A 25,483-nucleotide genomic window follows, 5' to 3' on the forward strand; every position below is an offset into this window, starting at 1 on the left:
TCACTTAAGATTTCCTTACTATAATTCATACTTTGAATCAAGCAACTGTGAGCCAACCTTAATTCTGAAGAGATATCTTATCCTTATTGTTACAATAGATAATTGAAGAAGATTCACTCAATAAAATTCTCTCAAGGAGTATGATGAATATAATGAAATTCTAATTCTTAATGATAAAGAGTGAAATATTTCAGCTCAAGGAGATGATTTTCGTATAATAGAAGAAATAATTAAATTTCATAACTCAACATTTTTTTTATTGTTCAAGTTAGTGAAACATTGAGTTTGTAGCGGTGTTGATATAGGCATTAGAAACAAAAATTAGCAATTTATGATTGTTGGGAAACTTTTTTCTGATTCATTAACCCCTTAGAATGGAAGTTGACTCGTTAAAATGGCTTGGAGGAAATTTTGTTAAAATGAATGGTTAATGCGTTGAACTGGAAGATGCCTAAAAACAAAGTCTTGAAATCCTCACGGCGCGTTAAAAGAATGCACTAACAAGTTAAAATAATGTCAGAGAAAATGATAATTCAAGGGTCATTTTAATATCATAATAAGCTTAATTGCAACTCAGTCCTTTCATCCATTCATGCAAATATCTTGTTTTTTTTTTAATCCTTGAATGGTATTCTCCTTTGACAAAAGTTAGATGCTATATAAATTACTAAAATATCCATGTTTTTCTGCATTATAAACTAAAAGTAAGAAGCTTAGATATATATATATATATCTATATATATATTATAAATATATATACATATATATATAGAGAGAGAGAGAGACTTGAAGAGCCACTTGAAGTGCAATTTTATTTAATTATCACAAAGTGCAAGGAACTTGCAAAGCTTAATCCTGCACATCACTTATTCATAGTCGATGACACTTCACATAATAGAGGCTCTACGTGCATCAGATGATTCTGCTTTGATGAACACAACAATAAGAGGATAATCATCAGTGATAACCAAAAGCGAGTTTCCATCATTGCCTCTGGCAATCCCAAGATCTCTGCAAGAATCACCATCAATGGGACAGAACACAATCTTATAAGTGAAGAGAGTATATGGTTGAATCCTGAACCAACCTCGCAGAGTTTTCTTGTACCAACCACTGATTTTCACGGACTTCACCCCATCTTCTTCAACAATAGTCCACTTGGATGGCACAGGAACACAGGATGGTACTTTTCCCTCAACAGAGAAGAAGTCCACATTAGTATTTGGTTTGATGTATCTAATTTTTAATGAGGACGTAACAGTCCAAGGCAAGCCGTAGTCAGGAAAAATGCTAGTTGGGTGTTGCACAATACTAAAAGGGCAAGTTTCATTTCCAGTCTTGGCGAGATCCAAGCCACCAGGTCCTGGCCAGATAGGTCCAGTGATGTAGTATGAGGCACCATTCACAATGGGTTCGCCCTGACTGTCAAGGAGAAACTTGGCTGTGGTTAAAGAAGTGAAGAAGGAAAAGAGAACCAAGAGGGAAAACAAGGAAGGCTTCATTATATTGAATGTTGAGCTTTTGTTTCTTGGGATGTATTTTTGTGTGGAAATGAGAGGATGGAGCGTTCTATTTGTAGAGCTTATTTCTACCAAAAGGAGGGGTAGTTTGGATATTCACCGATGCAAATTGACCCAAATAAAAGTAATATATCACATTTTGGAACAAGCACAGGCACGTGAACTCTATCTAGACTCGTGGCTTAGGATCCAAACTAGGGAAACAAGATGAGGAGGGAAGCGCGGATCCCCTGCGCATCTCTCCCCTCCGCGGCCCTGCGCCGCCTCTCTATTTCTCATTTTTTTTTCCTTCTCTCTTTTCTTTTTTTTTTTCTACATCTCATTTCTATCCCTAGATAAGACAAAGAACATCCATACTAATCTTAAACCCTATTATATTGAATTGTTATTATCAATTGTCATATTTATTTAATGTGTCGCATATTTCAAGACTTGAATTCAATATTATATTGATAACTTAATTTAACTCTCTCAACCAGTTAAATCAAATACATCTCGATAAAATAAATAAATAAATAATTTTGAACTATCAAAAATTAACTTACAATGTTGAAATAAAATAAATAAATAAAAATTTCATTTATAACAAAATTAATAATGATATATAACTGTGAATTATGCAGGTCAAATTTTAACAATCTAAATTTAATTATTTTTTTATGATAAGTACTTTATAAAATAATTAATTAAATTTTTTTAGTAAAAAAGGTTAAATCTGAGCCATTCATTTTATTATTCAAGGGTGTAGATGAGATGAGGGGAAGAAAAGGAGAGAGGGGATTATGAGAAGATCGGGACTGATAAGGAGATACATTTTGGGTGAGTTGAACTTACAGAAGGCTGACTAATATATAATAAAATTGATATTAATACCAATATTTAATAAAATGAAAGTATTCATAATAACCTCTTGCTGATTTTACTTGTCAGGAATGAGGAATGACTGTTTGGAAATAAGTAAGAGAACAAATGATCAAAAAATAGTAGAAGAGCACTACATCTTAACTCAACACTTTAATGTTCAACTTGATAAGTCTTTTTTTTTTAATTATTTATTTGTTGTAAAGTTCAACTTTATCCAATGAATGTAAAATTTCCTATATTGACTCAAGTTTGGTCATGACTAAACAATCTAATAATTTTAGGCGAGTGAGTGGAAATAGTACTTTTAATTAAGAAATAGATTGGAAAGTAGATACTTTTTGTGGCCAAAAAATAGATAACTTTATCTTGTAAAAATATCCGAGAAAGTATAACTTATATGTGGATGGAAAAGGCCAACCGACAATTGTGTGAAAGGAAGAAGAGATTACATAGAAGCATATCAATTGGGAATAAAACATTGGTCTTGTTTCTCAGTGAAATTATCCCTCAATCATTAAGTGGAAACAAATAATACTTATGAGACAAATTATGAACATTGATTGTGAAAGAGAAATATGGAGAAACGGTTCCCTGTTTATTTTGTCACGAGCTTATTCACATAGGGAACTGAAAACTACGTGTTTGTTTGCACCTATACACTTCCTTCCAGCCAACACGTTTAGGGACTAAAACTTTTTGTATTATTTTGTGAACCGGTAAATTCCACCCACAAGTGAGAACTAAAATCGTCTATAATATATTGGGGTATATTCTTTTTTAGAAAAAAAAAATTGAAAATTGGGGCATCACAATATTTTATATAATTTTGGTATATCTTGACACCAATATGTGTAAGTGGAGGAACATAACATTGTAGAGTCAGCTTTCGGATTCTTATGCATGCAGTAGAATGGATTTTTGGTTTAGATGTTCATGTTGTTGAACTCTTTATATTAAGTATATTCGAGCAGAGTAGTCTACCTCATTAAAATAGACTAAGCTATTTAGTTAGATATACCTTTAACTTTATATATCCTTAATTCATCTTTCAATTACCAGATGTGGGACTTTTTATTTCTTTTATCTCTAATATTCTATCTGCTACTTTTCTTTTCTCATTTTATTCTTGCTTGGCTTACACTTTTTCTTAGTCTCAAGCCCTCATGTTTATTCAATTTTTTCTTCTCTTTTTTCTTCTCTCTTTTCTAATCTCTTATTTTTTTCCATCTTTCATTCATTCTTCTCTCTGTCTCTCTCTCTCTCTCTCTGTGTTTTATGTGGCCAATTAAATGGCTCCTAATACCATGCTAAACCTTTTGTATTAAGCATGTTTAAGGAAAATCTACTTCACCAAAATAGTTTAAATGATTTGGTTAGACATACCTTAAACTTTATATATTCTTAATCCATCTTCTGATTTGGTTAGACATACCTTAAACTTTATATATTCTTAATCCATCTTCTAATTACTAGAGGTGGGACTTTTTATCTGTTTTATATACAATACACCCTCCACAATTCAAGAAAAAAGGGTTGATATTATACCTAAGTGCCCATCTTAATTACACTTAAGAACATATACTTTCCCTATATACTGATAAGGTTCCATTTTATAATTAGGCTTTTATATGGCCTAGATCCACCAATAATAGAAAACCCAATAGTTAGATAGAACATAAATAACATCATAATAAACAATATCTCATAACAATTGCCTTATTTCAAACTCTAATAAAATCCATGTATCTTCCTTTATCTTTTTATCTTTTCTAGAAAAAAAAAATAAAAAAACAAAACAATCTCATTATCTTCACGCTCTACTAGTTTCATGCTCTAATTGCCTCTCCATGATGACGGGACTAGGTGTCAATATATCTCAACATTAATTCACCAAACACTTTATTATTGTTACTTAACATATAAAACTATCAAAACCTGCTCGTCTGAAATGGAAGTGGCACTCTCGCGCACTAGGCATGCCGAAAAGAGTGTCTTGTCTTCAGTCAACATGTCGATTTCAAGATCCTTTACCTCTTCTCTCTAGCCTTTCTGCTCCATGTAGTCCATTGGGCCTGTCTTGGATCTATCTCCCTTATTTACCGAGCCCAATATCTGCTCCAGGACCAACACACATTTAGACCCAACATTGTCTCCCACGTGGAAGGATTGCGTGCTCTCGATCCGTTTAGCCACCTCCGAGTGCTCCGTGGTTCACCCTAGCTTGACACGGGTCAAAGATGTGCTCACGTTTTTGGCAGCTCATCGTTCTCTTGCGTCGGGCACTTCATCACCTCAAAAATTTGGGGTATTTTGGTACATAACTCTATAATATTAATACTGAAATAAATTTTCCCTTATAGTACAAAAAATTCCAAACTCAAGGCCTGAAGATGATGATGATGATGATAAGTATATATAAACAGTGACGGTGCTTGGATCGTGAGTTAATGATGCAATATTTTTTAAATTAATAATTTATAAATAATTTAAGAATTTCAAAACAAAGAAAGACATGTCTATACCTTACAATTGTACCTTGCATGATTTTATGTTTTGAAATTGTTGAATAATTATCTCATTTTTAATATTAAAGAAAAAATATTTTTAATATAAATCACTTGACAATTATTTATTAATGAATCTCTCATGTATGATTCTGTAATTAATTTTTTTACAAATTTTTTAGTAGAAAATGTTCTTTTCTCATTTGTTGTGGCAACCGATAATATTATTGCTAACTTTAAAAGGGAAGGGATCACACATTCCAAACCCGACACCAACAAACAAATCACTATATCATATACAATTTTTTATTCTAAAGTGTTGATGACAAAGTGTGCCAAGATTAAGAATATTTACAGCGTTAATTCAGTGAGATACTGTGGTAGCTTCTTTCTTCATCTCCTCCTCTTTCTAATTCTTTATCGCCCTCTCTCTCTTGACTCTTCCATCAGCAGCGTCGGTGTTTTGCGTGTTTAGCTTCAGCGTAGACTTCGTTATTCTTCTTTTCTTTCCGCAGCGAGATACAAAACAGAATGGCAGAAGCAGAACGCACAGCCACTCCCCTCCCCCCAACCCTCAAAAATCAAGTATTATTTAATTTTTTTTCTAAATCCCAAAAAATAATATCAGTTTATGTTATAATAAATTTATCTTTAATAAAAATAAGATTAGTGTTTGGGTTGTTAAATTTTTTCAGGTTTCAGCTAAATATATTTAAGTTTTTTTTTTTTGGAATCTAAACATCTTTAAAGTTGGGTTAAGAGGTACAGAATATTTACACCAAGAGATGCAAAGTAGTGAAATATATGAACTCTCTTTATAATTTTCTCCAAGTTATGAGGCTGCATTTGCCCCTTGACTTGTACATAGTGTATATAAGCCCACTAGGCCACTATTATTTATTTGTTTGTTTGTTTGTTATTATGAGCGTGCATTTTATTGTATTTCATTGTTTAAAAATAAGAAAAAAATGATAATAAAATTCTCTGAAATATATAAATGATAATTTGGTCTATCAAAATGCAATAATTCTCTTGAAGTCTCTACAAGCTTTTCTGTCATTAATGAATTTATATAAATTATCAAATTGCCTTTGTTGAAAATAAATGATTTACAAATTTTGTTTAAATATTCACAACTTTTCTTCTTATATTTGCAATAATACAGTAGCAAATTACAACTTCACATGTTAATTCTTTATTTGCTATTGCATTTTTGCGAATGTATAAAGGAAAGTTGTGAATATTTAAACAATAGTTGTAGATCATTTATTTTCAATAAGGGTAATTTGATAATTTATATAAATTTATTAATAATAGAAAAGTCTCAAAGAATTTTAAGGGAATTATGACACTTTGAAGGACCAAATTATCAATTGCATTGCACTTTAAGTTTCGAAGGTTTTATTCAAAACAAAGAAACTCAACTTTTTGAAGGTATTTTCATCCTTTTACACCTGATTTGGCATAAAAAGAATCTTGCCTTACACGATGGAATCAGGTTAATTGTCTCCAAAACAAGTAATTTGGGTGGACCTCTACAGTACACAGACCAAAGTAAGGATACAAGTGTTTCAACAGGACGAACAATCTGCAAGCATTCATTCACAAAAGAATCATCATATAAATCTGCTCAACTGGGAAATCAAGATCTGTAAATTCAAAAGAAGGAAAATTGCTTACTGTGCTGCAAAAATCCTGCTAAAAAAAAAAAACTGGAAGTACGTGCAGCGCTCTCTCTTCTCCAGATCTGTGACTCTACTGCCGGAACACCCGGTGGTTTCTTTCATTCAAAGCTTACTTGGAAATTTGCATCAATGTTCCATTGATCTAGATATTTCAATTCTCCTAAAGCTCTTCAGCAAGTTTACTCTCACCATATGTGGCACGAGTCAGCCTTCGGGTTATGTTTTACTTTTACTTTCCCCTTCCCTTTTCAGTGACTTTAACTATATAGTTTTGTTATAACATTTAACTATTTAGTTTTACTTTTTATTGTAAATTTTTTGACTTTTTATAAAAAAAAAATTAAGGTTGAGAGATATATTAGACTTGGTCTTGTCACCATGGAGAGTCAAGCAGAACACTAAACTAGCAGAATATGACAGATTTTGTAAAGATAATGCCATTCTTGGGGATTTATTTTTTTTTTTCAAGTAAAAGATAAAGAAAGATATATGGATTTTATCAAACTTTGACATCACAATATATAAAGTCAAGGGTCATTTTTACCCTCTAACTTTTCACATCAAAATTATATAGGGTCACTTTTCTATACCAAAAAAAAAAAAAACAGAGAGTCACTTTTGCATTCAAAGTATTTGCTTAGGGACACTTGGTGTGATCCAGTGATAGAAGGTTATTTCGATTATATATTTGACAGGAAATTGTTGTTAATATTTTAACATACTTACTTTGTAATGTTAAGGCGTGCTTTTTGACAATTTGTAAAACTTTATTTTACACATTGGAGTTAAAAAATGATTTAAATATCTCTGTTAGAAAAATTTATGGCAATTGGTTGTATATTTTTTTCTCAATTGAGAGACTCTAAAACTTAATTTGAAATTTCTTGAGACATTTTAATTACTTAACATGATTTTGAAATTTGGGCATTTTTTTCAAATGCAATTGAGCCTTTCAAGCCTAACTAACATCATTCTCATTTGAACCCCTTTTGAGAGTTGAATTGAAAGCCATGTTGAATTGCTAAATTTGACTTGATAATTGTAAGAGAATTATTTTTTTTGGACAAATAAATGTTTCAAAATTGTTGAAAAGCTTGATCTTAATTTGTAAACTAAGCATTCCTCTATATTCCACTATTGTTCTTTTTGATTTGCATCTTGAGCAACTAGTAAGAACTTTTTCATGCATGCTTAGTAGGTGAATAATTGATCAATCTAGATATTCTAGTGCTTGTTTTACTTGAGGATGAGCAAAAGTCTACGCTTGTAGGGATGTGTTAACTTCTAAAATTTTATATCATTTGATCACATTCTTCTTAGATTTTGATATATTTTGGCACAATGATATATATTTTGACTATCCAAATTGCGAAAATGTGTATCAAAGAGTTTATACACTTGGCTTTAATTTAATACTTTTGGCTAAATTTGTGCTATTTTGTTTTAAGGTTAGGGTGAAACTAGTTATAGACTTTTAATGATGCTTTTGGAAGGCTTTGAAGGTTGTGGATGATTATCAGTAATTAAACACTTTGCTCCGAAGACTTTCTTAACATCTTATAAATTATACTTTGCTAGTGTATTTTGCTCAAACATAATTTCTATTATTTTTATATGATTATGATTTCTTAAATGGGAAATAATTTACATATTTCTATTTAATCTTATTTAAAAGATATAACCCGTCTCAATTTAGTTCTTCTTACTCAAATAATTATATGAGAAATTCCAATTACCATGAATTAATTCCATTAAATTCAAATAAATACCTATAAATGTTTTAAAAGTATAATTAGAATCAATTTATCTTGATTAGGGTTTTTCTCAATTTCATATTATATTTATTAAATCACAATCTTATGTGTGTCTAGCCTCAGACAATATGATTTATTTACCTTAATCTTCAATTTACTTGATTAATCATATATTAATATCACTTAAATTTTATGAATAAAAATAGGATGTTACACAAGATGAGTTCTCCATCATTGAAAAACTTGTAAAAGTAGGCACCCGTTTGGTGAATATATATATATATATATATATTGGTGATGTTAGGCATGTTGAGTTCTAGGGACTCATGAAGGCCAAGATATGCCTCCATTCTAAGAGAACTTATAGAAGTATTGACAAATCACCCACAAATAAGACCCTTAAATTGGTAGTGAAATTTGATTCCATGATGATCCCATAGGTTATGGGTCAAATCTTAGAGTATAAGAATAAAAAAAGTAAGAAGCTTAGATAGAGAGAAAGACCCACTTGAAGTGTAATTTTGTTTAATTATCAAGTGCAAGCAGTTTGCTAACTGAATCCTGCACATTACTTATTCATAGTTGATTACACTTCACATGATAGAGGTTCTACGTGCACGATGATTTAGCTTTGATGAAAATAGCAATAAGCGGATAATCACCAGTGATAACTAAAAGCGAGTTTCCATCATTGCCTCTGGCAATCCCAAGATCTCTACAAGAATCACCATTAATGGGACAGAACACAATCTTATACGTGAAAAGAGTATGTGGTTGAATCCTGAACGAACCTCGCAGAGTTTTCTCGTACCCACCACTAACTTTCATGGACTTCATCCCATCTTCTCCTTCAACAATGGTCCACCTGGACGGCACAGGAACATAGGATAGTACTTTTCCTTCAATAGAGAAGAAGTCCACATTAATGCTTGGTGTGATGTATCTAATTTTTAATGGGGACGTAACTGTCTAAGGCAAGCCATAGTCTGGAAAAATGCTAGATGGCCGTTGCACAACACTATGAGGGCAAGTTTCATTTCCAGTCTTGGCGAGATCCAAGCCACCGGGTCCAGGCGTGATAGGTGAATGAATGTAGTATGAGGCACCATTCACAATGGGTTCGCCCTGACTGTCAAGGAGAAACTTGGCTGTGGTTAAAGAAGTGAAGAAGGAAAAGAGAACCAAGAGGGAAAGCAACGAAGGCTTCATTATATTGATTGTTGAGCTCTTGTTTTTTGGGATGTGGTGCTGTGTGAAAACGAGATGATGGAGGGTTCTATTTGCAGAGCTTATGTCGACCAAAAGGAAGGGTAGTTTAGATATTCATCGATGCAAATTGACCAAAGCAAAAAAGTAATATATCACATTTTGGAGGAGGCACGAGCACACGAACTCTAAACATTCGGCTTAGGATCCAAATTATGGAAGCAAGATGAGGAGATATATTTTGGATGAGTTGGACTTATGGAAGGCTGACTAATGTATAATAAAATGAACATAGTGTTAATGTTTGTGAAATTATACTGTAATTTTAAAAACATTAAGAAGTTTTCTTGGTCCATGTAAAGTAGATATTTTTTGTGGCAAGGAAAAAAAAAAAGGATAACTTTATCTTGAAAAAAATATCCGAGAAAGTATAACTTATAGTGTGGATGGGAAAGGCCAACTGATAATTGTGTGGAAGGGATAGGAGATTACATAGAAGCATATCAATTGGGAATAAAAATTTCGTCTTACCTTATAGGGGAATGAGGGTATTTCTGATTAAATTGTCGGGTTGTTTTACTTATGCAACATGCTTTGCTTAAAAGTAACTTTTTAAAAAAAATTTGGAAAATAAAGTATGTAAACTTTTTCCCCTTTGGATTTTTGGAGATAGATTTGTCTCTGTATAGCATGCAGAATTACATATACAAACTTGGTGCCGGTTCTCTCTTACTGTCAATATCACCATAATATATATATTTTTTTCACACGCGTTGCCAAGTTGTTCTTATCTTATATACTAATTTTTTTCTGGATAATAAGCACGAAGAATATGAAGCACAGAATATTGTGGTAGCTACTTTTCACTATGTTGTGTTTTATCAATTTACTCATTGTCGTAATGAATCAGGCTCTTTGAAGGCACTTGCCAACAGTCACGTGAGGTCGAGTCACAACCCAGATGGAGCAGGGACCTCTGTTTGTCTCCCCCTATCCTTTTCTCTTCTCGCTCTTCGTGTTTCGCATTTCCCTCGTTGCAGATATTTAATTAATTAAAAGTGTGCTCCATTCCCAATTCTCACAATCTCTATGCTGATTCATTTCTCAGTGAAGTTGTAGCCAAGCATTTGCTCATCCCCAAACAATAAATGAAAACAAGTAATGCTCCCTTTGCGTCGCTATATATAAAGTATTTTTAGTTAAATTTTGTATAGCAATAAAAGTTTATTATTTAGTTGAGAATTTAAAATCATAACATATATCTAGTTTTGCCACCCAACAAATGTCACAATTAATATCATAGCGGTGGGTAAAGCATGCAATTAATATCTGTTTTTATTTTCAAAACAAGGGTAAAATTGTTCAATTACTCACAATTATTATGATACCCCTTGTATTTAAAGACAAGAAAAGTTTTTAAAAAATACCTTATATATAAGAACGGATGTTAGATATGGTAAGATACTTAAGAGGTAGGTGAATTGGGCGCTAATTAAAATTTTGGGTTCTTTTGAATCATTTTTATCAAAACAATGTATAAGGGAAAGTTTGAGTAAATGTGAGTTCAAAACTTTTGTTTGCAAGAATGTCAAAGTAATTTTTGCAAGCCTAATATATGTGAGAATGTTTAAAAATAATTTTTAAGTGAAAGTTAAAGTACAAACTGTAATTGCTAGAAATATAAAGAGTTGAAGGAAAAGAGAATGCAAAAAGTAATTTATCCTAGTTTAATTCCATCACCTAAACCTATATCCAGTCTTCAAGCAAACCACTTGAGATTTTTCCACTATCTTTCACAATTTTGAATCAGGCATTTGTGAGCCACTACAATTCTACAAGTTTGATATAGGAACTTATGAGCAGTTAGAATCACTCATTACATCAATGAGCTTCTCTCTTAAGGGAATAACCTCTTTTGATTATAAAAAAAATCTCTCCATCACTTTTACAATAATTTTAAATAAGTGAATCACTCAATAAAAACTTTTTCTAAGAGTAGAAATGAGTATAGTCAAATATTTATATTCAAACAATAAAGATATAGAAAATATTAGTTCAAGAACAATGTCTTTCACGAAGTAAGAGAAATATGAACTTGAATTTTATAACTTGATAGTTTCTAAGCATAATCTCATAAGTTTGGAATATTATATTTATAATTAGGTGTTTATATGTGCAATGACCCAAATTTTTTTCTAAATTAACGTAAACTAAATTTTTTCTAATTGATAGTTTATTTAAATTAATTTTATAGTAAGTGGATGGTGATGGTTTATAAAAAATTATATATATATTTTTTTAAGGTTCAGAATTTGAATTTTACTGAAAAAGTGTGGTTTTATTTTATTTTAAATTATGAGAAAACTTTGTGCCCTTTGTTGTAAAATTTCCTTGGGGCATTTCTTGTAGTTTCCCAATTATTCTTTTTGTTCAAAATTTATATCTGCTGCGCGAAAACAGAGCATTCGTCCAGCTCATTCCTTTCCTTCCCTTCACCGATATAAGATCTGATTCTCCACCGGCATTGCACTTCTCCCCTGTTCTTCACGTCTACGGTGGCCGTAGTGCTTGTGCTGTCTTGCAACGCCAGGTTCTCCATCATCCTTCCCATCTTTTGATTATTTTTCATGCTGCTACTCTGTTCTGCCGTTCACGGACAAGTCGCTGGTGTGCGTGAGGAAATCAGTCGCTAGAGCTGGTGACATTTGTTGTGAGTTCTTTTTCCGCTTGGTCTAGCGCTGTTAATTTTCGTTTGCTTCCTTTCTTGTGCATCAAGCTGGATTTCTCCCTCGTCCAGCTTTAATCTCGTCTTCTTCTCTCCCTATTCTGTCGGCAGCCGCTTGGTCTTTCTTCTCTGTTGTTATTGATTTAGGTGAGAAGCTTTAAACTTTTCTTCTTACTGTTCTGTGTGTGTGTGCTGAGGTGAATAAGGTTGTGAGTTTTATTTTTCCTTTCCTGTACTGTCGTGTACATCGCGTTTGAAGGACCTTGATTGAAGCTGAAATTATAGAGAACAAGAGGATGATGGTTTGACTCTGAACTTTATTTGAATTTGATATAATTATCAATGCTGGAAAAAAAAAATTTAGACAAGTGGTTAGGGTTAAGAAGCTTCATTAAATGAGTTAAGGAATTGTTATCCAAGTATTTATTGAAAAGTCTAAGGGAGGATCTTATTTCTGTTAAATAATTTAGCTTTGGCCTCAAGTAATTTGAGAAAACTTTGTGATATAATTGAGGATATTTTGAAAAAATTTAAATAATTTGGATTGACCAAGTTGTAAAGTTAGAAAGAAGTTTAATAAAATTTTATTGCTTATTATGAGGAGATTAGAAGAGAATTGAAATTATGGTTTAAATAATAGTACTTGTAAAATGTCTGCTAATACGCATATTAGAAAGAGTTTTATTTGATTATAATTTTTTTAAAAATTTCATTAGCTCTTATGGGGACATACTCAATTTGGGTATTAATTATCGATAAATCTAACTTAAATTATATGAAGAATTTTGATTATGAAACTATGGTGAGACAAATTGCATTCTATGAAATTGTATGGATGATAATTATAAATGATAATATTTAAAGATTTGATTTGGGAAAGCCTTTGAATTGCTTGATAAAAGGGGTGATAGGAGAACTTGGAATTTAGAGTGATTAATTATGGTACGTGTATATATAATATTGATTAAGTTTTGTTGCTTGCATTTGACAAGAGTTGGAAAGAGTTTATCAAACTTGAATATGCTATTGAATTTTCTTTTTATATTAGATAAGACATTTAGAGGAAGGAAGGTTTGATTAAGTTCTAAGAAGTGAATTTAAGTACTCAGGAACATTTCAAATAAGTGAATAATATCCCAACTGCTTTACCATAAAATTATTTTCTAAAATATTATATTTATGTAAATCATTTTAATAACAACTATGTTAAGTATTGAATATTTTGTTATTTAAATTCTTATATTGGGAAATTATAGAGAAGTGTTGAAAGATAATTGTGTTATGGCACATGTATGTTTTTTTTTTTTACCTTACAATGAATACTTTCAAAATTGATGAGAATATTTTTATGAACTTTGGTTATTTTGAGTTATGCAATAAATGCCAAACATTGACTTCAATTATAAAATTTTATCTTAGCAAGTTTTAATGCTCAAAATTATTCATGCGAGTTTGACTTTGATAATAGAAACTATATTTTATAACGATAATTTTCTCACATGTTTAAAAATGGATTGATAGAAATTTTATATAGGACACTGGTTGCTAATGGTAGTTCCATGAGCCCTTGGCACCTTAGTTAATAACTAGTAGTTTGAATTTTATGAGCTCTGTTTTCACATTTGTTATTTGTGGGTCTCATACTTACATTTATTTTTGTGGCTTCGAGCCGTATTTGGTTAGCATTACTCTTGTGAATTGTGTATCCATATTTGTTTTGTGGCTTTAGTTGTGTTTGGTTACTTATCCCCATAAACTGTATGTCCACGTTTGATTTTGTGACATAAGCCGTGTTTTGTTATTTACTCTCATAGACTGTGTGTTCATATTTCTTACTTATTTTGATAAGTTCCCATAGTTATGAGATTTTAATTATTTGATGAATCTTTTTTTTATTGGTTTTGATTAACGATATATTTATAATTATGTAATGCAATTATTTGCTTTATTAAAAATAAATGATAATAACGTTTGGTATGATGCTTTAATGAATCAAGATTTTATTTAATGTTATATAGAACTCTCTTATGCCAAATTTTATTAAATATTTAGTTGTGAAAATTATTATCTCTAGCACTCATAATTATTCTATATTTTTCTTTTATACACATTTAATTATTTATTGTTGGGATGCTATTCACTAAAAATTTATTTTGGTCTCAGATTAATTAGCTGACATTGATCCCATTGCTGACCTCTAAAGGACATACAATTATTACGGGTGAAATTTTGCTTAGCATTATCTCTTTTAATGTAAATATTTGAATTCATGTATTTTATTTTGAAAGTAAGGATAGATGTTCCGCATAGCCTATAGATGGGTATCTATTTTGATATATGTTGTTTGTTGGTTGGAAAGAGTTGAGCTCCAAACTAATATTATATTTTGTGTAAAATATTGTATTGTAGAATTTTTGGGAGATCCTATTTATAGGGAAGGTTCTGTCAAAATTTCTATAAAAATATTAAATATTTTATTATAATGATTTTTTAATACATTATAATTTGTACTAATGCGAAAAGATTTTCTTCAATTTAAGGCTTAAAAAATGCGTGATATAATTCATATCTCGTGTTAGTCACCTTTTAATTTTGAGACATGATAATATGAACATGAATTTCATAAACAGGGCATGTCATATTTGCTCACACAAAAATTATAATAGAATATAGATTATTTTAGGGCCTTATAAATTTAAATTGGAAAAACCAAAAAAAAAAGTTAAAAAAAAACTTGGGCCTAACCCACCACTAGATATTTGGGTTGAACGGCACTAAAGAGATAAGCTGAAATTTATAATTTCTCAATTGAATGAATTTTTTTTTTAAGAAAAAATTTTAAGTGAGTTGAGTCTTAAAAATTTACCAAAATCATAATATACTTTTAGGTTTAAGGAGCACTTACAAAAGTATTCACATAGTACTTACCAATAAGGTACTTATATCAGTATTTTTACCAACTAAACCAACATTTATTAGTTTAATAGAATGAAATTTGATTTCAAAGAAGGGCAGCTTATATCATGATGTGTGGAGAACCTATATATCTAAAGTATGTAATCTATGAATATCATAATTTTTTCAAGAAAGAGAGAGAATATCTTATGTTTTACAAAAAAAAAAATTAAAATTTTTATATAAATTCATGGATGTCAATTTTTGAGGATTTGCTCCTGTGTAATTGACTATAAATAAATAATGTGCAAGAAAATTAGTTAATTCCTTGCACTTTGTCATAATTAAATAAAGTAAAGGTTCAAGAGGCTCTTTACTCCAACCCTCTAAAGCTTATTAAATTTATGATGTTTTTAGTTTCTCAATTTATCGAGCTCTCATTGTTAGAAATGACAATGTATATAAGAAAGGAGGTGAATTGGATGTTAGTCCAATTTTTTATTTTAAAATTGCATATATAAGTGTGTGCTTGTGCAAAAATTTAAGTTATAAACTTTGTTTGTAAGAATACTTAAACAATTATTACAAGCTTGACACTGGTATAAATGATAGAAATCAGATTTCAAGTGAAATCTTAGAGTATAAGAATCAAATTTAATCCTCATTCAACTGTATACATACTTGAGCAATTACATCAATTTTCAAGAAAATCACTTGAGATTTCATCACTATAATCCGTAATTTTGAATTAAGCACTTGTAAGCCTTTTTTTTTTTTTATAGTGAAGTCTTCGCTTAGGAGATATCTCACTCTTGAATTATATTTCTGAGGTTACCACGCCCTTAGTTCCTAAGAGATATCTCACCTTACTATCACAACAAATAATTGAAGAAGATTCACACAATCTCACCCTTACTATTAAAACAAATGATGAGTATTAAAAAAATTAATAATCCAAAAATTAAAAAATTATAAATAAGACTCTGTCTCTACATTTGTCTCTAGCTACTTTGAACTAGAGAAATATTGAGAACCAAAAATTATTTCATCTATATTATATTTATTTTAATCATCTCATATTTCATCTCTAAATTAATAAAAATAAAATTATAGAATTTAAAAAAAATATTGAGAGGGTATTAGAGATGGTTAAATTTTTGTCCCTAAATTCATAAAAAAAAGTCTGTCTCAAATTCAGTCTCTAAATTTAAAAAATGTAAATTAATACGAGAGATGGATTTGGAGATGACCAGCTTAGGGATGAAATTTATTCATCTCAAAACTTGTCTCTAACATTTTTATTTTTTTAAAATTAAATTTTTAATGAATATTGATAGAAGTCAAGATGAATTTTGCCTTGCTTTTTTTAGATATGCATATAAGCCATCTATAAATCTATCTCTAGAGTTTAAAATATTTTGTAAATTAATTCCATCTCTAAAAATATAGTTAATCTCTACTTTCATCTCTATTAGAGATGATAATTAGGCTATCTTTAATTATCATCTTTATTGTTATAATTTTTTTTTTTTGTAGTGGATAGAAATCAAATTTCAAGTGAAATCTTAGTGTATAAGAATCAAATTTAGTCCTAGTTCAATTCTATGCATACTTGAGCAGCTACAACAATTTTCAAATAAACTACTTGAGATTTCTTTGCTATAACCTGTAATTTTGAATTGAACACTTTTGAGCCACTACAATCTTTCCCTTTATATATATTGAAGTCTTCTCTTCAATTATATATCATAGGTTACCACACCCTTAATTCTTAGGAGAAATCTCACCCTTACTATTACAACAAATAATTCAAGAAGATTTACTCAATAAAAACTCTCAACTCTCAAGAAGTATGATGAGTAAAATAAAACTCTAATACTGAATAATAAGAATATAGACATATTTTCGGTTAAGTATAATTATTTTTGTATAATAGAAGAAATAATTTAAATTTCATAACTCAGCATTTTTTTATTGTTCAAGCTAATTAACAATGAGCTTGTAGTGTTGTAATTATAAGCCATTGAGTAATATAGGAGTTAGAAACAAAAAATGAGCAATTTATGGTTGTTGGGAAACTTTTTCTGACTCATTAACACGTTAAAATGGAAGTTGAATCATTAAAATAGCTAGGTGGAAATTTCAACGTCAAGATGTCACGTTAAAATGTTGGTTAATGCGTTAAACTAGAAGATGCCTAAAAATGAAATCTGGAAACCTTATGACATGTTAAAAGACTTCTAACGCGTCACAATAAAGGTGGAGAAAAATGATAATTCAAGGGTCATTTAAATGACATGATAAATTTATCTGCAATTCAGCCCCTTGATACTTTCATGCAAATATCTTGATTTTGGGATCTTGAATGATATTCTCCCTCTGACAGAAGTTAAATTCCATGTAAAAAACCGAAATATCCCTTCATGTTTTTCTACATTATAAACTAAAAGAAGCTTAGAGAGAGACACACTTGAAGCGTAATTTTATTTAATTATCACAAAGTGCAAGGAAATTACTACAAGCGTAACCCTGCACATTACTTATTCATAGTCGATTACACTTCACATAATAGAGGCTCTCCGTGCATCAGATGATTCAGCTTTGATGAACACAACATAAAGAGGGGTGTCATTAGTGATAACTAAAAGCGATTTTCCATCATTGCCTCTGGAAATGCCAAGATCTCTGCAAGAATCACCCTTAATGGGACAGAACACAATCTTGTACGCGATACTAGTATATTGTTGAATCCTGAACCAACCCTCCTGAGCTTTCTCGTACTCAGCGATTTTCACAGACTTCAGCCCATCTTCTTCAACCATAGTCCACACCGACGGTAAAGGAACACAGGAAGGTACTTTTCCCTTAACTGAGAAGAAGTCAACATTAGAGTCCAATGGGAGGATTCTAATTTTTAATGGGGACCTAATTGTCCAAGGCAAGCCATTGTCGACTTCAAAGGGTGACTGCACGACACTAAGAGGGCAAGTTTCGTTTCCGGTCTTGGCGAGCCTTAAGCCACCACCTAAAGCCCAGATATGTGGAAGGATGTAGTATGTACCACCATTGATAAGCTCGTTGCCCTCACTGTCAAGGACAAACTTGGATGTGGCTGAAGAGGAGAAGAAGGCAAGGAGAACGAAGAGGGAAAACAAGACAGGCTTCATTATACTGTTGAGATTGTGTTTCTGGGGATGTGTTGTGTGGAAATGAGCGGATGGAGGGTTCTATTTATTGGACTTATTACTCCCAAAATGAGGGGTAGTTTCGATATTCATCCATTGATGCAAGTTGATTAAAAAAATCTTTAAAGATATATCACGTTTTGGAAGAGGCACAGGCACGTGATCTCTAGACTTGTGGCTTAGGATCCAAATTATGGAAGTAAGATGGGGGGATACATTATAGGTGAGTTGGATGTATGGAAGGCTTACTACTATATAAAAAGTTAGGTTTAATAACTAATATTTAATAAAAAAAAATAGACTCATACATTGTTGTAGTCACTAGCTAGTCCAAGTCTCATTTTGGGCAAGTTTCAGGTGGAAACTCGCTCTGATTTTATTTGTTATGAATGAGGAGTGTCTACTTATAAATGGGGGAGAGAAAAAATGGGCAAAGACCAACGATATGATACCACATTAACAAATGAGGTGCTTCAATGATTTTTAGATGCAATTTCCCTTATAAATTACTCATCAATAAGATTTTAATGTAGGAATAAGACTAGCAATTATCATCAAAATAATTTGTAGAGAAAATTGGGTTTAAGGAATAAATAGGTGAAAAAATTGAGAGGAAGAAGTACATTGAAGGTTCTTAGGTGTATTGCACATCTGCAGTTATGCTTCAAAAATCATCTAGCCAGGGCCAGTCCCATTTTGGGTGAGTTTTGGGTGGAAACTCGCTTTGATTCTATTTGTTAAAAATGGGGAGTGCTAGAAATAAGGGAGAAGAAAATGTGTAAAGATCATTAAAATGATATCATATTTTAACTTAAAATCTTAAAGATCACATTTGTAGGTCTTTTTTTATTATATATTAATTATTAAGTTAAACTTTATCTCATGTGAAACTTCCTATACATCAAATGATATCATATTTTAACTTAAAATCTTAAAGATCACATTTGTGGGTTTTTTTTATTATGTATTAATTATTAAGTTAAACTTTATCTCATGTGAAACTTCCTATACATCAACTCAGGTCCATAACCTAACAATTTTAACTAAGTTGACGAAAAGAGTACACCTTTAATTGAGAAATTGAGCGGAAAGAGAAGAGCATTTTCAAGACGGCATTTGCGAATTTTAAAAACATTAAGGATTATAAGTTTTCTTCGTTTTTGTTAAGTAGACAATTTTTGTGGCCGAAAAAATAGGCAACTTTATCTCGTAAAAATATCGGAGAAAGTGTAACTTTTAGCGTGGATGGAAAGGCAAACCGACAGTTGTATGGCAGGGAAAAGGGACCACGTAAAAGCATATCAACTGGTCTTATTACCTCTTTTTTTTTTTTTTTTCCCCATTGGCCTTGTTACCTTGTTTCTCAGTGAAGCTTACAGTCAAACAATTAACGGAAACAAAAAATGCTTATGAGACAAACTGTGAGCGTTCATTGTGAAAGAGAAATATGGAGAAATGGTCACTCTTATTGTTTCAACAGGACAAATAACCTGCCAGCATTCACTGACACAAGAATAATCAACATATAAATCTGCTCAACTGGGAAATCAAGATCTGTAAATTCAAAATAAGCGAAATTACTTATCGTGCTGCAAACATCCTGCTCAATAAAGAGGAACTACTGCGCTTTCTCTTCTCCAGATCTGTCACTATATTGCCTGAACTCTTAGTGGCTTGTTGCATTCGAAGCTTACTGTATTCCATTGATCAAGATATTTCATTTCTCCTCAAGCTACTCTTCGGCAAGTTTACTGTTATCAGATGTCATCCGAGTCAGCCTTCGGATGATGTTTTACTTCATACTTTCCCTTTACCTTTTTAGTGAATTTAACTATTTATTTTTACTTTTTATTGTAAATAAATAAGGTTGAGAGATATGCTGAGATTTAGTCTCGTCATCATGGAGTGTCAAGCCGAACACGAAACTAGCAGAATATTACAGATTTTATAAAGATAATGAGATTGTTGTGGAATTTTTTTTTCAAGTAAAAGATCATGAAAGATCCATGGATTACATCAAGGTTTGATATTATGATATATTTGGCACAGGATGATGTGTTATTTCTGTTCTATATAATTATTTATTATTTTATTAACTAATAACAATGTCTTTCTATAATAATTCAAAATTTTTAAAAAATATCCTATTTTAAATTTGTAATTTTTTAGTGTAATATCTAGGATCTGAATTTAAAAGCATACATATATACATCAATTTTCATATATACAACAGTGCACAAGAAAACGAATAGTTTTAGTCCCCTAACTTTAAACGTGAAGCTCGGTGTTGGAAGTATAGTTGCAAACAAACACGATATTTTCAGTATATATGCCCTACGTGAATAAGTTCTCCATATTTCTTTTTCACAATGAATGCAATTAGTTTGTCTCGTATATGTAAGTAGTATTTGTTTCCATTCTTTGCTTGAGGATAAACAAATGGTTGGCTCCAACTTCAATGAGGAAAAAAAAAATACAAGAAGAGATTTTTATTCCCAATTGATATGCTTCTATGTAGTTTCTTATCCCTTCCGCACAATTGTCGGTTGACCTTTGCCTCGACAGTGTAAGTCATACTTTATTGGTTCTTTTTATAAGATAAAATTATTTACTTTACATAAATTAAGAAAACTACTGATCTTGGTAGATACAAAAGTATTTCCTAGAAAAAAAAATAAAAAGATAATGTTTTGAAGATGAGAAATTCTTGCATGGACACAATATACTACATTATCCATTCTCCATCTGATAAAAACATGTTAGATAACATTAGTATAAATTGATTTTGTTATCAATGATAATAGGTTAAGAAAAGGAAATAAATTAAATAGGCATTCTTTAAAGTAATTAAAAATAATAACAGATAATATTTATTTTATCTGTTTGAATTGGTACAATTTTATTGGATGGAGCATGTATGATGTGATGCATGGGTCTATGCAAGAATTTCTATATTAAAATTATATTTTCTTTCTACAAATACTCTCTTGTAATTAAATGCTCCTCTTTCCATTTCCACTCTCTTTAAAACTTAAATATCTTATTTATAATTAAAACTCTTAAATTTATAATTATTTAAACCAATATTTTTAACTTAATTTTTTAGAGAATTTTATCGAGGCCTTACTAGTTTGGGGACTTGACTGTCATTCTTCCTAAATTTTATTAGAAATAGAAACACAAAAACTTCTAAAAGGAAGCCAATCGAAGCAAAATTTATTTTAGTCTAGTGACACAGATGGCGATAAGGAAGGCGCATGAAGCATTATTTCACTTATTCTTCTCCAGTGAATGTAACAGTTTCGATAATAGGCACTTCAATCAGCTGGTGATTCAACTTTGCGAAACACAACTACGAAAGGGTCGTCATCATCATCAGCGATAACCAAAGGCCTATTATTTTCTCGTCCTTGGAAAGCCCAAGAGCTCTACAAGAATCATCATCAGTGGGACAATGCACATCTTATAGGTCGTACCATGATATGTCTGAATTTTAAACCAACCTCGTGTGCTCGTGCTCATGATGGTGTCTTCAGGCTCATACTCCTCAAGTTTCACTTGCTTTGTCTCATCTTCTCCCCCAACAATCGTCCACCTTGCCGGAGTGGCTGCACAGTTTGGCGGCGACTCGACGATGAACTCCATGATAAAATCTGTAGGGAGGAATAAGATTCTGTATGGAGAAGAAAGTCTGGTTGGCCAACGTGGGCGAGTTCAGAGAAGGCTTGAACAACGGTAAGAGGGCAAGTTTCATTGCCTTTAGCTGCTGAGGCTGACGGGGCCGCCGCGTCCCAGAGGGCCGGGAAGATGTAGTATGAGCCACCATTTCTGATGGGGTCACCATCGGTGTCCACCAAATCAGCTTTGGCTGATGGCATGAAGGCAAATACAAGGAAGAGGGTAAGCAAGAAGGTGGTCTTCATTTGGTTATGTCGAAACGAGAGGATGTGAGGGTTCTATTTATTGATTCACTTGATCCTTTGGAGGGGTAGTTTAGGTATTCAATTATGCAAGTGAGACAAATTTAGTTAATGAATGAAAAAGATGTATCAGATATTCAGAACTTTGGAGTGGCACGAGAGAACTTTGTGTGTGTAAGTGTTGGATAGAATATATATTAGGGACAATTGCATACAAGTGCCACTCAAGATAATTAATTACTTTCAGGTTATTAACAACCGACTTTAGAAGAATGACAACACATCAGGGAGTAATTAATTATCTTGACTAGGACCTGCAAGTAATTCTCCTAATATATTGTGATTGTTTTGCTGTACTATACAGGGACCACTATAAGTGGAAGCATATTCTACAAAATTTGGTTTTAATGTTTTAATTGGGTTTGTCATAGGAAAAATAAAAAACACACACAGAGGGAGAGAGAAACAGATATTTTATTTTTTCCCTTCATTTGATCTTATCTTTCGAATTATATCCCCCAATTTGATAATATTGCGGTTAAGATTCTAAAAAAACATATCTTATTTTTGAATTGTCTTCCCCATTTTGATTATATTACAGTAAGAACTCTAAAAAAACATATTTAAAAAAAAACACGAAACTTGATCGTGGTTTAATTTCCGCTTTGAGCTATGTTTTATCAAATAAGGTAGTGATTTGGTTCATGGTTTTATCTTTAAGTTGTAGATCTGTTTATAGCGAATTCCCTAATTTACACATATTGTAGTTTTAAAAATCAATAAATTTTTGTTTCGGAAGAAACTAAATTAAAATAAAAAATTGAAGAAAATATTTGAAATTTCATTTGACGCATTGAAAAGAACTTTGAAGATTATTTTCAGTTTATCCAAACTGTTCAATAATTTTCTAGACAAGTTTGTATGAATTGCGCTTTGAGACAAATGATGTGATTCGCTTATATATAATAAGAGTCTAAAATCTAATATAAATTAACATAATTCAGGCCTAAATATGGGCTATTTAACATATAAAACTTGCACGTATGACTGTGAGTGTCACACTGTTTAAGAGAAACACTGCTTTTAAAGATTAAAATAAAATAATGCAACGCACAACAGGCCATTCGCGAAAGCAGGAGGAGAGAGTCTCATGTGCTAGGATATGAGGCTGCTGGAGCCCTTCACCACAGCACGTAGAGCTCACGTGCCCCCAAGGTGCATGGGAATGATAACTAGAATATGCTTTGCTTTTTGTAATCACGTGAAATTAATAGTGTTGTTTCGGAAGGTTGATAAGTCTGAGGTACCGGTGACACAGTTGAGACCACCAAATATCCTCATGTACCATACTGTGCAAAGTGATTTCGAAGATAATTGTGAGCAAGTTGAAACCATTAGGTCCAGTTTTGTTATTATAAAAAAATGGAATGGAATGGATTAAAAATATAAAAGTAAAAATAAGATGATTAAAATGTGAAGGGAGAAAGGTGAATTCATAAGGGAGAAAAGTAATTTTAGTACATGAGATTGAGAATTATTATTCATTAGATTTTTGGAGATGTGATGATTCTCATATTTGTAGTATATAAGATTAAGTTTTATTATATTTTATGAAAGAGAAGAGTGATGTACGTGAAGTGGATTGGGAATGTTGAAAAATCCAATGGAAATATAGTTCAAGTTGTGCCCAAGTACATGCTGTCATTAAGAGTTATTTACTATCTGGTTAAATCGCAGCAACTCTCTTAGATTAAACGAACCTTTCTTGTAGGAAAATAGGGTGACGAAAAAATAAAAGTATAAATAGTAAGGTAGAATTCGGGAGGAAGAAGAGAAGACTCAGGAGCGGTGTGTGTCTGAACAAGCGGTGGTCGATAGCTTATATAAGCAAAAAATTCTTGGATGATTTGAGGACGATTAAATGCATAGCCTAATGGGCTTAAATATAATTAATATGGCTTAGTAACCATTAAAGAAAACTATTTCTTAACATTATAATAAAAATTAGTTAATGGTAATTAAAGTGCCCGACACAGCATTTAACTTGTGCACAGGGAAAAAAGCTGGATCTTAACTATATTAGCCTGTTGTTATGTGCGCGCAAGCCTTCCTTTCTTCTTAGCCCACTTAATCAAATTTTCATCTTAGTATAATAAAATTTTCACCCTAACACACACACACACACACACACACACAGAGTCTTTCTCAAGTTCGAGCAAGGAAAATTTCTTTTGACACACTGATAATCTCTAGAATTTCATATTATTTGAGCACATTTTTCTTAGATTCTAATATATTTTGGATCAATTATTTATATTTTGATTGCTCAAATTAAGAAAATTGCATCTTGGTTTGGGTTTGCACAATTATTTTTAATTTAATACTTTTAGGCTAATTTTGTGTTACTTTGGTTTGATTATATTCATTTCTACACATTTGTAATGCTTTTGGAAGTCTTTGGGATGAAAAAATCAAGTGTGAAAAGGATAAGTTTTGTTCACTATAAAAAACTATGCAAAACTGTCGAAATCGTGTCAAAGTCATGACTTTCACTGCTATTAGCAAAATACTCCATTTTATTTATTAGAAAATGCTTGGGTAGGATATATATATATATATAATATATGTATGATATGAATGTATGTTATATGTATTCTGAGAGCTTGACCCAGAAGGCATTCCACTCACTTTAAAATATTTGGATCTTGGTTGTGCTAAGGTTCGGGTATTGGAAGAGCTTGGAGTAAGGGATTGGAGTTTTGAAGACATTTGAAGCTCCTTTTCTTTGATTTTCCTATTCCTATTCCCTTTCCTCTCTTTGTAATCTAAAAGGGTCTAAGTATTTTGTGTATTTGAAGCTTATGGATGATTATGAGTAGCTAAATATTTGTTCTAAGATTATTTGGAACCTTGTATGGATTGACACTAAGTTTCTCCTCTCTTTTTGTGATTATAAATGTGTTTATTTTATTTTTTCTTAATGTTTCTAAGTATTTGGCCACTATTTAGATGTTAAGTTCACTTAATTGATGCTTGAGAGTGCTAGGTTGAGTGTAAACTTGGATAAAATAGTGCAAAAATTGACATTTGCATGTTGAATGGATAGTTTTGCTAGTAAGATAGAGATATACTTGTAGCCTTGCATAGTACATTAAGATTGGTGTTTAAAATTAAGGTTATTTATTCTAATAAGAGATTGGGTAATTAATTTAGCTAAACACTTAT

The 25,483-nt window shown here is 31.4% G+C and overlaps 4 protein-coding genes across 4 annotated transcripts; all 4 read right to left on the reverse strand.

The window, feature by feature from the left end:
- Positions 1-785: 785 nt before the first annotated feature.
- On the reverse strand, positions 786-1,555 carry LOC129289665 (kunitz-type elastase inhibitor BrEI-like). Its single transcript, XM_054926473.1, has 2 exons — positions 1,088-1,555; positions 786-1,011 (listed from the first exon to the last, which is right to left on the reverse strand). The coding sequence occupies exons 1-2, from the start codon at positions 1,500-1,502 to the stop codon at positions 863-865; spliced, it is 564 nt and encodes a 187-aa protein (XP_054782448.1). The 5' UTR covers positions 1,503-1,555; the 3' UTR covers positions 786-862.
- Positions 1,556-8,936: 7,381 nt separating this feature from the next.
- On the reverse strand, positions 8,937-9,536 carry LOC129289052 (trypsin inhibitor DE-3-like). Its single transcript, XM_054925877.1, has 2 exons — positions 9,308-9,536; positions 8,937-9,226 (listed from the first exon to the last, which is right to left on the reverse strand). The coding sequence occupies exons 1-2, from the start codon at positions 9,534-9,536 to the stop codon at positions 8,937-8,939; spliced, it is 519 nt and encodes a 172-aa protein (XP_054781852.1).
- Positions 9,537-17,618: 8,082 nt separating this feature from the next.
- On the reverse strand, positions 17,619-18,346 carry LOC129287462 (trypsin inhibitor DE-3-like). The gene has a single exon (XM_054923623.1). The coding sequence runs from the start codon at positions 18,318-18,320 to the stop codon at positions 17,715-17,717; it is 606 nt and encodes a 201-aa protein (XP_054779598.1). The 5' UTR covers positions 18,321-18,346; the 3' UTR covers positions 17,619-17,714.
- A 3,309-nt stretch (positions 18,347-21,655) lies between these two features.
- On the reverse strand, positions 21,656-22,261 carry LOC129289053 (chymotrypsin inhibitor 3-like). The gene is made up of 3 exons (XM_054925878.1): positions 22,096-22,261; positions 21,842-21,991; positions 21,656-21,747 (listed from the first exon to the last, which is right to left on the reverse strand). Exons 1-3 carry the CDS (start codon positions 22,259-22,261, stop codon positions 21,656-21,658), a joined length of 408 nt encoding a protein of 135 aa, XP_054781853.1.
- Positions 22,262-25,483: the final 3,222 nt, after the last annotated feature.

This window comes from Prosopis cineraria, unplaced genomic scaffold (assembly GCF_029017545.1).
Source record: "Prosopis cineraria cultivar Desert tree isolate PC_DT_omini unplaced genomic scaffold, ASM2901754v1 PC12, whole genome shotgun sequence".
Lineage (NCBI taxonomy): Eukaryota > Viridiplantae > Streptophyta > Magnoliopsida > Fabales > Fabaceae > Prosopis > Prosopis cineraria.

Excerpts from the sequence above, each read along its gene's own strand:
- LOC129289665 (XM_054926473.1), bottom strand. The coding sequence starts at position 1,502 with ATGAAGCCTTCCTTGTTTTCCCTCTTGGTTCTCTTTTCCTTCTTCACT. Across the intron at positions 1,012-1,087 it reads GTACAAGAAAACTCTGCGAG|AGATCTTGGGATTGCCAGAG; the intron begins GTTGGTTCAGGA and ends TGATTCTTGCAG.
- LOC129289052 (XM_054925877.1), bottom strand. The coding sequence starts at position 9,536 with ATGAAGCCTTCGTTGCTTTCCCTCTTGGTTCTCTTTTCCTTCTTCACT. Across the intron at positions 9,227-9,307 it reads TAGCATTTTTCCAGACTATG|GAAAAGTACTATCCTATGTT; the intron begins GCTTGCCTTAGA and ends TCTCTATTGAAG.
- LOC129287462 (XM_054923623.1), bottom strand. The coding sequence starts at position 18,320 with ATGAAGCCTGTCTTGTTTTCCCTCTTCGTTCTCCTTGCCTTCTTCTCC.
- LOC129289053 (XM_054925878.1), bottom strand. The coding sequence starts at position 22,261 with ATGAAGACCACCTTCTTGCTTACCCTCTTCCTTGTATTTGCCTTCATG. Across the intron at positions 21,992-22,095 it reads GTCAGCCTCAGCAGCTAAAG|ATTTTATCATGGAGTTCATC; the intron begins GCAATGAAACTT and ends TCCTCCCTACAG. Across the intron at positions 21,748-21,841 it reads CATGAGCACGAGCACACGAG|GACGAGAAAATAATAGGCCT; the intron begins GTTGGTTTAAAA and ends GGGCTTTCCAAG.